Genomic DNA, 14,969 nt, shown 5'->3' on the forward strand with positions numbered 1-14,969 from the left:
TGAGGGAAGTGGTGTGAGGGAAGTGGCGTGAGGGAAGTGGCGTGAGGGAAGTAGAGTGGAGGGAGAGTGGCGTGAGGGGAAGGGGCGTGAGGGAAGTGGTGTAAGGGAAGTGGTGTGAGGAAGTAGAGTGGTGTGAGGGAGGGGAGAGTGGCGTGAGGAAGTAGAGTGGTGTGAGGGAGGTGGCATGAGGGAGGTGGCGTGAGGGAAGTGGCGTGAGGGAAGTGGCGTGAGGGAAGTGGTGTAAGGGAAGTGGTGTGAGGAAAGTAGAGTGGTGTGAGGGAAGTGGCGTGAGGGAAGTGGCGTGAGGGAAGTGGCGTGAGGGAAGTAGAGTGGTGTGAGGGAAGTGGCATGAGGGAAGTGGCGTGAGGGAAGTGGCGTGAGGGAAGTGGCATGAGGGAAGTGGTGTGAGGGAGGTGGCATGAGGGAAGTGGCATGAGGGAAGTGGCGTGAGGGAAGTAGAGTGGTGTGAGGGAAGTGGCGTGAGGGAAGTGGCGTGAGGGAAGTGGCATGAGGGAAGTGGCATGAGGGAAGTGGCGTGAGGGAAGTGGCATGAGGGAAGTGGCATGAGGGAAGTGGCGTGAGGGAAGTGGCATGAGGGAAGTGGCGTGAGGGAAGTAGAGTGGTGTGAGGGAAGTGGCATGAGGGAAGTGGCGTGAGGGAAGTGGCATGAGGGAAGTGGCATGAGGGAAGTGGCGTGAGGGAAGTGGCGTGAGGGAAGTAGGGAAGTGGCATGAGGGAAGTGGCATGAGGGAAGTGGCGTGAGGGAAGTGGAATGAGGGAAGTGGTGTGAGGGAAGTGGCGTGAGAGGAAAAGACGGAAAGAAAAACGGGAAAAAGAGGAAAAAAGAAGACTTGATTAATCATCGTAGCAACATAATCGATGACAACTGTAGCAATGTAATCGATGACAACTGTAGCAATGTAACTGTAGCAATGTAATCGATTACAACTGTAGCAATGTAATCGATTACAACTGTAGCAATGTAACTGTAGCAATGTAACTGGAGCAATGTAATCGATTACAACTGTAGCAATGTAACTGGAGCAATGTAATCGATTACAACTGTAGCAATGTAACTGTAGCAATGTAACTGTAGCAATGTAATCGATTACAACTGTAGCAATGTAATCGATTACAACTGTAGCAATGTAACTGTAGCAATGTAATCGATTACAACTGTAGCAATGTAACTGTAGCAATGTAACTGGAGCAATGTAACTGTAGCAATGTAATCGATTCCAACTGTCTGGATGTAATCGTGAGCTGCAGCGTAGCACTGACGTGACGTAGTGATAACTCCTCCTACTTTCCCACACGGGGAGTTCTTACTGAAGGTGGTGCCGGCGTCGGGTCTGGAGACGGACGACACGATGACGAAGCCGAAGCCCTCGTTCTCGCCGCGCTGGATCTCCACGTCGTACGGCTGCAGGGAGGCGGGCGCCACCGCGCTGCCGCCGCCGCCTCCGCCGCCGCTGCCGATGCCGCTGGTGGAGCCGCTGCCGGAGCTGACGGTGTTGAGGGAGTTCTGGCTCCCCTGGTCGCTGCCCCCTCCAGGCTGCTGCTGGCCTGCTGGCTGCTGTGGTGAGGAGGCGCGGAGGCGCGGCCGCCTTCTTTTAACTGGGCGGACGCAGAAAAACACGCTAGAAACGCCGTTTGGCTCGTTTTGACCCGTTTTCGCCCTTTTCATCAATGTAGCAATGTAATCGATTACAACTGTAGCAATGTAACTGTACCAATGTAATCTATTGCAACTGTAGCAATGTAACTGTACCAATGTAATCTATTGCAACTGTAACAACGTAACTGTACCAATGTAATCGATTACAACTGTACCAATGTAATCTATTGCAACTGTACCAATGTAATCTATTGCAACTGTAACAACGTAACTGTACCAATGTAATCGATTACAACTGTACCAATGTAATTGATTACAACTGTACCAATGTAATCTATTGCAACTGTAGCAATGTAACTGTACCAATGTAATCGATTACAACTGTAGCAATGTAACTGTACCAATGTAATCGATTGCAACTGTAGCAATGTAACTGTACCAATGTAATCTATTGCAACTGTAGCAATGTAACTGTACCAATGTAATCGATTACAACTGTAGCAATGTAACTGTACCAATGTAATCGATTACAACTGTAGCAATGTAACTGTACCAATGTAATCTATTGCAACTGTAGCAATGTAACTGTACCAATGTAATCGATTACAACTGTAGCAATGTAATTGATTGCAACTGTAGCAATGTAATCGATGACAACTGTAACAATGTAACTGTAGCAATGTAATGGATTACAACTGTAGCAATGTAACTGTACCAATGTAATCTATTGCAACTGTAGCAATGTAACTGTACCAATCTAATCGATTACAACTGTAGCAATGTAATCGATTACAACTGTAACAATGTAACTGTAGCAATGTAATGGATTACAACTGTAGCAATGTAATTGATTACAACTGTAGCAATGTAATGGATTGCAACTGTAGCAATGTAATGGATTACAACTGTAGCAATGTAATTGATTGCAACTGTAGCAATGTAATCGATGACAACTGTAATAATGTAACTGTACCAATGTAATCGATTACAACTGTAGCAATGTAATTGATTGCAACTGTAGCAATGTAATCGATTACAACTGTAACAATGTAACTGTAGCAATGTAATGGATTGCAACTGTAGCAATGTAATGGATTACAACTGTAGCAATGTAATTGATTGCAACTGTAGCAATGTAATCGATTACAACTGTAACAATGTAACTGTAGCAATGTAATGGATTACAACTGTAGCAATGTAATTGATTACAACTGTAGCAATGTAATGGATTGCAACTGTAGCAATGTAATGGATTTCAACTGTAGCAATGACCATTTCGGCCCGTTTTGACCCGTTTCGACCCGTCGTGACCCGCCGCGGCCGCTCACCGGGGTAGCCGGTGGACTCACCGGGGTGGCCGGTGGACTCACCGGTTTGGCCGGTGGACTCACCGGGGTGGCCGGTGGACTCACCGGGGTGGCCGGTGGACTCACCGGTTTGGCCGGTGGACTCACCGGGGTGGCCGGTGGACTTGCGCCTCACGGTGAGGTTGACGTGGCCCTGCTTGGCCGCCTGCTGCATCAGCTGCACCACCAGCTGGTGCGACTTGCCCACCACCGCCGTGCCGTCCACGCAGGTGAGCTCGTCGCCCGACCGCAGGCGGCCGTCCTCGTCCGCCGCGCCGTACTTCACGATGTGGCCGATGTAGATCTGGAGAAGGAACGCCGACGTCACGCGGAGGGAAAACAGCCGAGACGCACGCCGGTGCCTCATTTACATATTGAAACAGAACATTTGCAAAGAACAAAACTCTCTTCATGGGAATAATACATCCATGTGGCTGTTGTTGTTATCCGATAACACGTTTGGGAATGTACAATGCACATATTCCAAAGCCGTTTACTTTCAATGAAATGAATTCTGATTCATTCTTCAGTTCAGCTCTTAGTCCACCGAACTTCCGTTGCCGAAGGTTTCTTTTGTCGTATTATCTGTCATCCACAGCCCGAGCTACACCGCTTTTAATTTCAGAGGTCGTGTCGGACAAAAAAAAAATCTATTTTCCACCTCTAGGATCAAAAAGAAAAGAGCACATTGGATAATTCTGGAAATTGAATAAGCGAACGTCTAATTTATGAGACACGACCTCGGCCAATTGAAGTGCAGGAAAGACTCCTGAGGGGGAGACCCGAAGCCGGCGGCCATTTTATTTCCATCTTCCTCAATAGTTGCCTCTCGCTCGGGTCCTTTGAAGACAAAGCGTGGCTCACAACCAGAGGGATTGTGGGTAATTGGCTCCCCTCAACAAGCCGCCTGTTCGATCCCCCAGAGTGCAACAGCTCCACTTGGGAAGCTAAAGAGGCCGGACACACAGGAGGAAGAGGAAGAGGAAGCACACCGAGAGGGAGGACCACGCATTCACGAGCTTCATTGATTGGTCGTGGCGAACGCTCAGATCGCCACGTCGACGGACAGGTGGAGGCGGAGCCAAACTCACCGGCTCGCCGGCCTCGTTTCCTCCCAGGATCCGGAAGCCGAAGCCCGTGTCCTTCCGCCAGAGGAAGATGTCCTGATCCTGGCAGTCAGGCACTGGAGCACAGGGGGGGGGGGGGGGTGAGTGAGTGTGTGAGTGTGTGTCTGTGTGTGTCTGTGTGTGTGTGTGAGTGTGTGTGTCTGTGTGTCTGTGAGTGTGTGTGTGTGTGTGTGTGTGTCTGTGTGTGTGTGTGAGTGTGTGTGTCTGTGTGTGTCTGTGAGTGAGTGTGTGTGTGTGTCTGTGTGTGTGTGTGTGTGTGTGTGTCTGTGAGTGTGTGTGTGTGTGTCTGTGTGTGTGTGTGTGTGTGTGTGTGTGTGTGTCTGTGTGTGTGTGTGTGTCTGTGTGTGTCTGTGAGTGAGTGTGTGTGTGTGTCTGTGAGTGTGTGTGTGTGTGTCTGTGTGTGTGTGTGTGTCTGTGTGTGTGTGTGTGTCTGTGTGTGTGTGTTTGTGTGTGTGTGAGTGTCTGTCTGTCTGTGTGTGTTTGTGTGTGTGTGTATTTCTGTGTGTGTATGTATGTGTGTGTCTGTGTGTGTGTGTGTCTGTCTGTGTGTGTGTGTGTGTGTGTGTGTGTGTGTCTGTGTGTGTGTCTGTCTGTGTGTGTGTGTGTGTGTGTGTGTGTGTATTTCTGTGTATGTATGTATGTGTGTGTCTGTCTGTGTGTGTGTGTGTGTGTGTGTGTGTGTGTGTGTCTGTGTGTGTCTGTCTGTGTGTGTGTCTGTCTGTGTGTCTGTGTGTGTGTGTGTCTGTGTGTGTGTGTGTGTGTGTGTCTCCTGGGGACTCACGGCGGCTCTCGTACATGCTGCGGGACTGAGCCCAAATCTTGAAGGGGTCCGGCTTCTTCTGCAGGGTGAGGGCGCCGGCGTCCGCGGGGTCCTGGTGGTGGGGGAGACCCGGCAGAGGCTGCGTGGGGGCGTCGCCCGGCATGGCGGCGGGCGCCGCCGGGTGGCCGGGGGAGTCGGCGTGGGCGGAGCTACGATGGCTGCACACGCTGAGCTGGGAGCTGCTCTGGCTGTCCTTCCTCTCCAGCTGCTGCTGTGGGACCAGTGGGTGAGAGGGTGAGAGGGTGAGGGTGAGGGGGTGAGGGGTGAGGTGTGAGGGTGTGAGAGGGTGAGGTGTGAGGGTGAGGGTGAGGGGGTGAGAGGGTGAGGGGTGAGGGGTGAGGGGGTGAGAGGGTGAGGGTGAGGGGGTGAGAGGGTGAGGGGTGAGGGGTGAGGGGTGAGGGGGTGAGAGGGTGAGGGGGTGAGAGGGTGAGAGGGTGAGAGGGTGAGGGGGTGAGGGGAGGGTGGAGCAGAGGGGTGAGAAGCGAGAGAAAGTGCCGACGGAGGACGATGTCATCGTTTATTCTTCTCTGAGCCGGAGGAGACCGTTTGGTTTCCATGGTAACGAGAAGATGAAGACACATCGAAAAGCCTTTGATTTATTTATACGAACGCCACCCAATCCTGAACGCTCGAACACTTCGGAATCGAGGTTACACCCCCCTCATCTACCCCCCCTCCCCCATCTAGCCCCCCCCTCCAATTCTCCGTGACCCCAAACAGCACTTGTTAAAACTCGTCCTCCCTAGAAGAATGCTCCTCCCCCACCTCCCTCCTGCTCCTCCTCCTCCTCCTCCTCCTCCTCCTCCTCCTCCTCCTCCTCCTCCTCCTGCTCCTCCTCCTCCCTCCTGCTCCTCCTCCTCCTCCTCCTCCCTCCCTCCTCCTCCTCCTCCTGCTCCTCCTCCTCCTCCCTCCTCCTCCTCCTCCTCCTCCTCCTCCTCCTGCTCCTCCTCCTCCCTCGTGCTCCTCCTCCTCCCCCCTCCTCCTGCTCCTCCTGCTCCTCCTCCTCCCTCCTGCTCCTCCTCCGCCCTCCTCCTGCTCCTCCTCACCCACCTCCCTCCTGCTCCTCCTCCTCCTCCTCCTCCCTCCTGCTCCTCCTCCTCCTCCCTAGCAGCTGATCCCTGTCTCACCGTTAGTCAGCCAGCGGGCGGCGGGATGTCGAGAGGGTTTAAAACAAAACGGAGACGATAAAGGACGACAACAAAGTGATGGAAAGAGAAAGAAGAGGAGAGGAGGAAGCTCTGGAGGCACACACACACACACACACACACACAAGAGAAAGGAGTACTCACCACCAGCTTCGGACTCCTCTTGGCTTGCACCACTCCTGCAAAACATCGGCACAGAGAGAGAGAGAGCATCAATGACTGAAGAAAGAAGAAGAAGAAGAAGAAGAAGAAGAAGAAGAAGAAGAACCCCTCCAGCATGAGAGGGTGGACCCCTGGTCTCCACTTCTCTCCGAGCAACACTGCACTGCTAATCCAGGAGAGTGACTCCTCCTCCTCCTCCTCCTCCTCCCTAGCTGCAGAATCTCAACTATTACCCACTGAGTCTAGCAACATCAAAAAGAAGATCGAGCTTCTTCATCTCATCTTCCTCCTCCTCTTCTCTCTCTCTCTCTCTCTCTCTCTCTCTACACTAGTTAACACACTGTTGAACAATCTAATTTGTGCTGATAAAATATTAATACTTGGAGCCAGTTCATCCTCCATCAAAGCCCAACAACTCTCACACACACACACACACACACACACACACAAGACTAAAATAGACTAAATTAATTCTCGAGCGGCATCTGGGACAAAAAGAGTTGCCGTTGCCATGGCGATCAACTCTTCAGTATGCTGAACGTTACCGAGCGGCCGCAGCTCGCCAAGTTCACGCACTGCAAGGGGGAAGCTTCCCATTCTACTTCCTCTGCTTCCTTCCTATACTTCCTTTACTTCTTTGAAATCATTTAACCTTGTACTTTCTTTGCTTCCTTAACTTCCTTTATCTTTTACTTCACTTGCTTCCTTTAGCCTGTACCTTATTCACTTCCTTTACCCTTTACTTCCTTTACTCCTTTACTATCTTTACCCTTTACTTCCTTTATCTTTAACTCTCTTTATCCTTTACCCTTTACTTCCTTTACTATCTTTACCCTTTACTTCCTTTATCTTTAACTCTCTTTATCATTTACTTCCTTTACCCTTTACTTCCTTTACGCTTTACTTCCTTTATCTTTAACTCTCTTTATCATTTACTTCCTTTACGCTTTACTTCCTTTAGCATTTACTTTACTTATCCTTTACTTCCTTCATCCTTTACCCTTTACTTCCTTTATACTTAACTTCCTTTATTCTTAACTTTTTCTTTTATCCTTTAATTCCGTTGCTTCCTTTATCCTTTACTTCCTTTATAATTTGCTTCCTTTACTTCCTTTATCCTTTTCTTCCTTTATTCTTTACTTCCTTTCCTTAATTTACTTCCGTTACTTATTTTACTTCCTTTACCCTTTACTTCCTTTACTTTATGCTCGCATTGAGTGGCTCTAAAAAGCAAAAAGTTGTATAAAAAAAATATTTATAAATTAAATCTATTATTTAGAATTACAAAACAACAAAAACAACACAACTAAAACAACACAATTTGTGTCTGAATCTACAGCTCTGTGTTTCAATAGATAGACATACGTACACACACACACACACACACACACATTACATACAGCACACACACACACCACACAAACACACACACACCACACAAACACACAGACAAACAGACACATAGACATACACTACACACACACCACAAACACTTAAACACACACTACACACTAGCCTTCCTATAGCTGCCTTTTCATTTTCTTTACTCTCCTCCGTCTCTCAAGGGGGTGGGGGGGAGCCGGAGGAGATTGTCATGACAACAACGGAGGGGAAGACAAGATGGAGGAGAGAAAGATGGCCGCGCCTCCTTCTTCGAGTGTGAAACCGCCAGACGAGATCTTTACGCTCATAATAGATGTTTTCAACAGATAGACGAGATGTTGTCATAATTAATAAATACATTTCACCTGCAGGACGGACCAGAGTCACCACAAGGTCTCCACACGGTCACCACAAGGTCACCACAAGGTCACCACAAGGTTACTACAAGGTCACCACAAGGTCACTACAAGGTCACTACACGGTCACCACACAGTCACCACAAGGTCACCACAAGGTCACCACAAGGTCACCACAAGGTCACCACAAGGTCACCACAAGGTCCCCACAAGGTCACCACACAGTCACCACAAGGTCACCACACGGTCACCACACAGTCACCACAAGGTCACCACAAGGTCACCACAAGGTCACCACAAGGTCGCCACAAGGTCACCACAAGGTCACCACAAGGTCACCACAAGGTCACCACAAGGTCACCACAAGGTCACCACACAGTCACCACAAGGTCTCCACAAGATCACCACACGGTCACCACAAGGTCACCACAAGGTCACCACAAGGTCCCCACAAGGTCACCACACGGTCACCACAAGGTCACCACACAGTCACCACAAGGTCTCCACACGGTCACCACAAGGTCACCACATGGTCACCACAAGGTCACCACAAGGTCTCCACACGGTCACCACAAGGTCACCACAAGGTCCCCACAAGGTCACCACACGGTCACCACAAGGTCACCACAAGGTCCCCACAAGGTCACCACACGGTCACCACAAGGTCACCACAAGCTCACCACAAGGTCTCCACAAGGTCACCACAAGGTCAGCACAAGGTCCCCACAAGGTCACCACAAGGTCACTACAAGGTCCCCACAAGGTCACTACAAGGTCACCACAAGGTCCCCACAAGGTCACTACAAGCTCACCACAAGGTCTCCACAAGGTCACCACAAGGTCACCACAAGGTCTCCACACGGTCACCACAAGGTCACCACAAGGTCACTACAAGGTCCCCACAAGGTCACTACAAGGTCACCACAAGGTCACGTTATCAACTCCTGATATGATAAATACATTCATTGAAAGCTTTAAAACAATATGATTCATTCAAACACAGGACGACACATTACACACACACAACACACACACAACACACACACAGCGAAGAGAGACTCAGAGCTCCAACATCGATGACCTCCTGACCCTCTGACCTCCTGACCCTCTGACCCAATCCTCTCTTCATGTAAGCAAACTGTAAACACACTGTAAGCAAACCGTTAACAAACCGCAAACCAAATGTAAAAAATGTAAACAAACCGTAAGCAAACTGTAAATAACCATAAACAAACCTAAACAACCTGTTAACAAAACGTAAACACAACACAAACAAAATGTAAACAAAACGTGAACAAACCGTAAAAAAACCATAAACAAACAGTAAACAAACCGTAAACTAACCATAAACAAACCGTAAACAAAGCATAAACAAAGCGTAAACAAACTGTAAACACATTGTAAACAAACTGTAAACACACTGTAAACAAAGCGTAAACACATTGTAAACACATTGTAAACAAACTGTAAACAAAGCGTAAACACACTGTAAACACACTGTAAACACATTGTAAACAAAGTGTAAACACACTGTAAACAAAGCGTAAATACATTGTAAACAAACTGTAAACAAAGTGTAAACACATTGTAAACAAACTGTAAACAAAGCGTAAACACACTGTAAACACATTGTAAACAAACTGTAAACAAAGCGTAAACACACTGTAAACACACTGTAAACACATTGTAAACAAAGCGTAAACACTGTAAACACATTGTAAACAAAGTGTAAACACATTGTAAACACATTGTAAACACATTGTAAACAAACTGTAAACAAAGCGTAAACACACTGTAAACACATTGTAAACAAACTGTAAACACATTGTAAACACATTGTAAACAAACTGTAAACAAAGCGTAAACACACTGTAAACACATTGTAAACAAAGCGTAAACACTGTAAACACATTGTAAACAAACTATAAACAAAGCGTAAACACACTGTAAACAAACTGTAAACAAAGTGTAAACACACTGTAAATACATTGTAAACAAAGTGTAAACACACTGTAAACAAAGCGTAAGCGGCCGTGGGCGCGTGCGTACCTCTCTGCACCAGCATGGTGACCTCGCTGCCCCGGGGGCACTTGCTGAGCAGGTCCACCACCTGGTTGTGGCTCATGTTCTGCACGTTCCTCTTGTTGACCTCCACCAGGATGTCGGCCTCCCGCAGGCCGCGGCAGCGCGGGTAATCCACGATCTGCTTGACGCGCTGGCCGCCGCCCGTCGGGCTGTCGGCGATGGTGAAGCCGAAGCCCTTGTCGCCCTTCTCCATGTGGATGGTGATGAGCTCCGGCTGCGTGGCGATGGACGACGCCATGTCCACCACGTCGCTGGAGTAGCCGCCGGACGCCGGCTCGGACGCCGCCGACGGGCTGCGCGGCCGCGGGCCCCCGGCGCCGCAGGGCGAGTGGAACGCCTCCTGCCCGTTGACGATGATGGGCTCCTTGTCCACGATGGCCACCGAGGTCACCAGGCTGGTGTTGGGGTCGTCGGGGTCGAAGGGCAGCGGGTAGCCGCGGCACAGCGCCAGGTCCACCGTGGAGCCGATGGGAATGGACTGGAAGATCTTCACCACCTGGGCGTGGGTGTGGCCCAGAACCACGACGTCGTTCACGCTCACGATCACGTCGCCTGGGGAGGACACCGAGAGCGACGCCGTCTTTGACAACCAGGACGCAACCTTCAGGGTTCTGGAGAGAGCCCGTGGAACATGAAAGGGTTCTCTGCAGAACCCCGTGGTTGAAGAGTGGTTCTCAAATGGCCTCGAGGGGCGCCGTGAGATTAAAACACATAGATATATATTTAATATATTCCAGTCAAAAATCCTGGAAAAATTGTGATTTCATAAATATTCAACCAAATATATAAATCTAAGTTCATGAAGTGAATTTAGGGGAACACGACGGAACCAAAAGGTTGAGAACCACTGCTCTATAGAACCATGCATGATGGGTTCTCTATAGAACCCTGCATGATGGGTCCTCTATAGAACCATGCATGATGGGTCCTCTATAGAACCATGCATGATGGGTTCTCTATAGAACCATGCATGATGGGTTCTCTATAGAACCCTGCATGATGGGTCCTCTATAGAACCATGCATGATGGGTTCTCTATAGAACCCTGCATGATGGGTCCTCTATAGAACCATGCATGATGGGTTCTCTATAGAACCATGCATGATGGGTTCTCTATAGAACCCTGCATGATGGGTCCTCTATAGAACCATGCATGATGGGTTCTCTATAGAACCATGCATGATGGGTTCTCTATAGAACCCTGCATGATGGGTCCTCTATAGAACCCTGCATGATGGGTCCTCTATAGGACCCAGCATGATGGGTTCTCTATAGAACCCTGCATGATGGGTCCTCTATAGGACCCAGCATGATGGGTCCTCTATAGAACCCTGCATGCTGGGTTCTGGGTAGAACCTCCCACAGGTGGTGCATTGAGGTAGAACCCTCAATGTCAGAAATGAGGTAGAACCCTCTGAACGTGTTCCATGAAAACATTTACAGAAGGTTCTACCGGGAACGTCCTGCTAGGACGATCTGTGGAACCCTGAATGGTTCTAGTGTAATAAAACAGAGACGTTTACTAAATAAATGATTGAGGATGAGAACATTAAGGTTCTGTAACAGGCGACCTCATCGTGAAACCAAGGCAGCAGAACCACAGTAGAACCCGAAAAAAGTAAAACGGTATTTGACCGTGACGCGCGTGTTTGCTCTTTCCCCTGTTGCATTGTGGGCCGTTCCTCTGTCGCCCCCTGTGGACGCACCTGTCTCCATCTTGCCGTCCACGGCCGCCGGCCCGTCCAGCACCAGGCTCTTGATCTGCAGGAACTCGTCCGGCTCGTCGCCCCCGACGACGGTGAAGCCGAAGCCGCGGCGGCTCTTCTTCAGCTTGGTGTTGATGAAGACTCCCTTCAGCTCCGCCGGGTTCCTGGTGAAGAACGGCTTCCCTCCTGCGGACGGAGACACACGGGCCCTCAGAACAACACGGGGTCTCCGAGTCTCGCGGCGGGAGAACCGAGCGGGCCGCGGGTTTACGTTTGGCTCCGCCGGGCATGGGGGGCAGCGTGGGGGGCAGCGTGGGGGGCAGCGTGGGGGGCCCCTGGGGGTCCCTGTAGGTCTCCAGGTGGTTCGAGGCGTAGTTCGCCAACGGAGTCGCCTCCGAGTGTTCCTCGATCCACTCTGAGGACACGGAAACACAGACGTCAACGTACGGACACACAGGAAGACATCAAAGGAAACCTTAAAACGCCAGAAAGAAACGTGAAGCTCACAGACATGAAGAGAGAAACGTGAAGCTCACAGACACAAAGAGAGAAACGTGAAGCTCACAGACATGAAGAGAGAAACGTGAAGCTCACAGACATGAAGAGAGAAACGTGAAGCTCACAGACATGAAGAGAGAAACGTGAAGCTCACAGACATGAAGAGAGAAACGTGAAGCTCACAGACATGAAGAGAGAAACGTGAAGCTCACAGACACAAAGAGAGAAACGTGAAGCTCACAGACACAAAGAGAGAAACGTGAAGCTCACAGACACAAAGAGAGAAACGTGAAGCTCACAGACATGAAGAGAGAAAGAAGCGGGGCCAGGAAACGAACCTTGGATATACCGCTCACCTTCTGGAGGTTGCGGCGGCGGCGGCGGCGGCGGCTGCTGCTCCAGGATCGTCCGGCGCCGAGCCTCCACCACCGGGTTCTCGTACTGGGTCTTCCTGTTTATGTGACTGTGGGGGGGGAATTTAAAAATGAATGCAATAAATAAAATACATTTAAAAATCATAATTTACAAATCAAAAACTATTAATGAGCCGAAAACTTTTATTTATTTATTCAAAGCAAATATTTAATTTAAAGAAAAGAATTTGCATGTTTTTTTCTGTGAAAAAAATCATAATGTATATTTTTATTCATCAATTAATAGGCCTACAATTTTAAATTCAATTCATTTTGACCATCAGGTGCGTGGAAACCAGACCCGGTTACAGTTAATAAGAGATGATAAAGTTAATTAATAAAGCTCATTAATAAAGCTCAGTAATGTCAACAAGGTGATGGACTCACTCCACGTAGTAGACCCCGTACACCGGGTCTTCTATCCGCTCCCATCCCGGAGGAAGCTCTGAAACACGACATTAAAACACATCAATACGTGAACACATTAATACGTTAACACATTAATACGTTCACCTCGTCCGTCTTTACGTCTCCTGTAAATGTCCTGAAAATATTATGAAACGCCGAAGAAATAATTGCAGACTTCTCGTACCGTGTCTATTAAATTTAGAAAATTCGTTGGCTTCTGCATTAAATTTTCCCTTAAATTTTTTTTTTATATATATAAATATGAATATGTATATTTATTCATGAATATATATATATATATATACATATATATATACATATATAAATATGAATATATATATTTATATATACATATATATATACATATATATAAATAAATATACATTTATATATATACATATATTTATATATATACAGTATATGAAATTTAAGGGGAACATTTAAAAAGTAGAAAAATAAATAAAAACTGAAATATGGATTAAGGCTTAAGTCTTTTGAGGAATTTGATAATTGTATCTCATAAACTGATATTTACTTTTACTGATATTTATTTTTAATTGCATCCTCACTTAATGGAAGTTGAGCATCTTTAAACATTTTCTCGTGAATATTTCACAGAATTCACAAGTCATCGAGATTCATTGTCCACGTCTCAAGTGAATCTTAAGGTCTCACCCAGGTCCGTGTCCAGCTCCTCCGTGTGGATCCCTTCTTCTCCAAAATCAAAGCAGGATGGAGAAGAGAAAACATAATGAAGAGTAGAAAAGGGGGATGGATAGCAGAGGAGAGGTGGGGGGGGGAGAGGGAAACAGAAACCCCTTAGTTTCAGAAACTTTACTTTAAACATTACTTTTTTAAAACCACAAAACATGTAAACAAAACCCAGAAAGGCATAGTTTTGAATCTCTCCACTAGAGGGCGCCATTCCACAACCTGTGATCCCAGTTCTTTACATTACATTTCATTTAGCTGACACTTTTAACCATGTTACATCCCACATGTAGACACAGCTACAGGCTCAGGGTTGAGTGTCTTGCTCAAGGACACATCGACCAGGGCGGGGATTGAACCTCCAACCCCCTGATTGAAAGACGGACCTGCTAACCAGGGGTCACCAGGGGTCAAGTTTAATTCAGGAGATGGTTTTCAAAGCAATATTCAAGAGATATTAGAATGAATGAGCCCAAATGTTTATTCAAAGCAAATAATTAATTAAAATAAAATAAATAAAATAAATAAAATAAATAAAATAAATAAAATAAATAAAATAAATAAAATAAATAAAATAAATAAATAAAATACATATTTCAGAACTACTAATGAGCCCCAAAAATAGTTTTTATTCAAATAAAATAATTCATTTCAATAAATAAATAAAATACATTATTTCCTTTCCTGAGAAAAAAATCCTAATAGATGACAATAAAGTAGACGGTTGCTTTTCATTTATCAATTAATAAGCCGACACCGTCCAATTCACGACAAGTCAGTTTGACCATCTGGTTACGGTTCATAGTCCTGGCCCCCCCCCATCACTGTGGAGGTCTTGGTCTACTTCCCCCCCACTCTCACTGTGGAGGTCATGGTCCACTCCCCCCCACCCCCCTCTCACTGTGGAGCTCACCATCGTCGTCGCAGTCCTCCAGCGGCCGGGGGCCTTTGTCTCGACACCGGGGGTCCATCCACGACGTGGTCTTCGTGTTGTGGCTGAGAGGGAACGAGACAGAAGCCGCACAATGAGAAGCACGGCGTGAGGGGGGACGGGGGGGGGGGGGCATAAAGGACTCAGAGAGTCCACTAGAGGACGTGGAAGGTGAGAGGGAGGGGTCGGCACGGTGGCGTCAAACAAACAGGACTCATCCGTCTTATCAATAGTTTTTGGTGGGTTTCATGAACAAGAACG

At 47.7% G+C, this 14,969-nt stretch overlaps 1 protein-coding gene across 1 annotated transcript in view; it reads right to left on the reverse strand.

The window, feature by feature from the left end:
• Positions 1-14,969, reverse strand: part of LOC130199905 (membrane-associated guanylate kinase, WW and PDZ domain-containing protein 1-like) — a 57,996-nt gene that overhangs the window by 9,135 nt on the left and 33,892 nt on the right. Inside the window, 13 exon segments of the mRNA XM_056423757.1 lie at positions 1,330-1,548; positions 1,551-1,610; positions 3,052-3,268; positions 4,056-4,147; positions 4,873-5,122; positions 6,201-6,235; positions 10,007-10,594; positions 11,748-11,933; positions 12,019-12,162; positions 12,602-12,708; positions 13,046-13,103; positions 13,742-13,777; positions 14,691-14,773. Of these exon segments, the coding sequence (XP_056279732.1) occupies positions 1,330-1,548; positions 1,551-1,610; positions 3,052-3,268; positions 4,056-4,147; positions 4,873-5,122; positions 6,201-6,235; positions 10,007-10,594; positions 11,748-11,933; positions 12,019-12,162; positions 12,602-12,708; positions 13,046-13,103; positions 13,742-13,777; positions 14,691-14,773 (2,075 nt within the window).

The sequence above is a fragment of the Pseudoliparis swirei genome, chromosome 9 (assembly GCF_029220125.1).
Source record: "Pseudoliparis swirei isolate HS2019 ecotype Mariana Trench chromosome 9, NWPU_hadal_v1, whole genome shotgun sequence".
In the NCBI taxonomy this organism is placed as follows: Eukaryota; Metazoa; Chordata; class Actinopteri; order Perciformes; family Liparidae; genus Pseudoliparis; species Pseudoliparis swirei.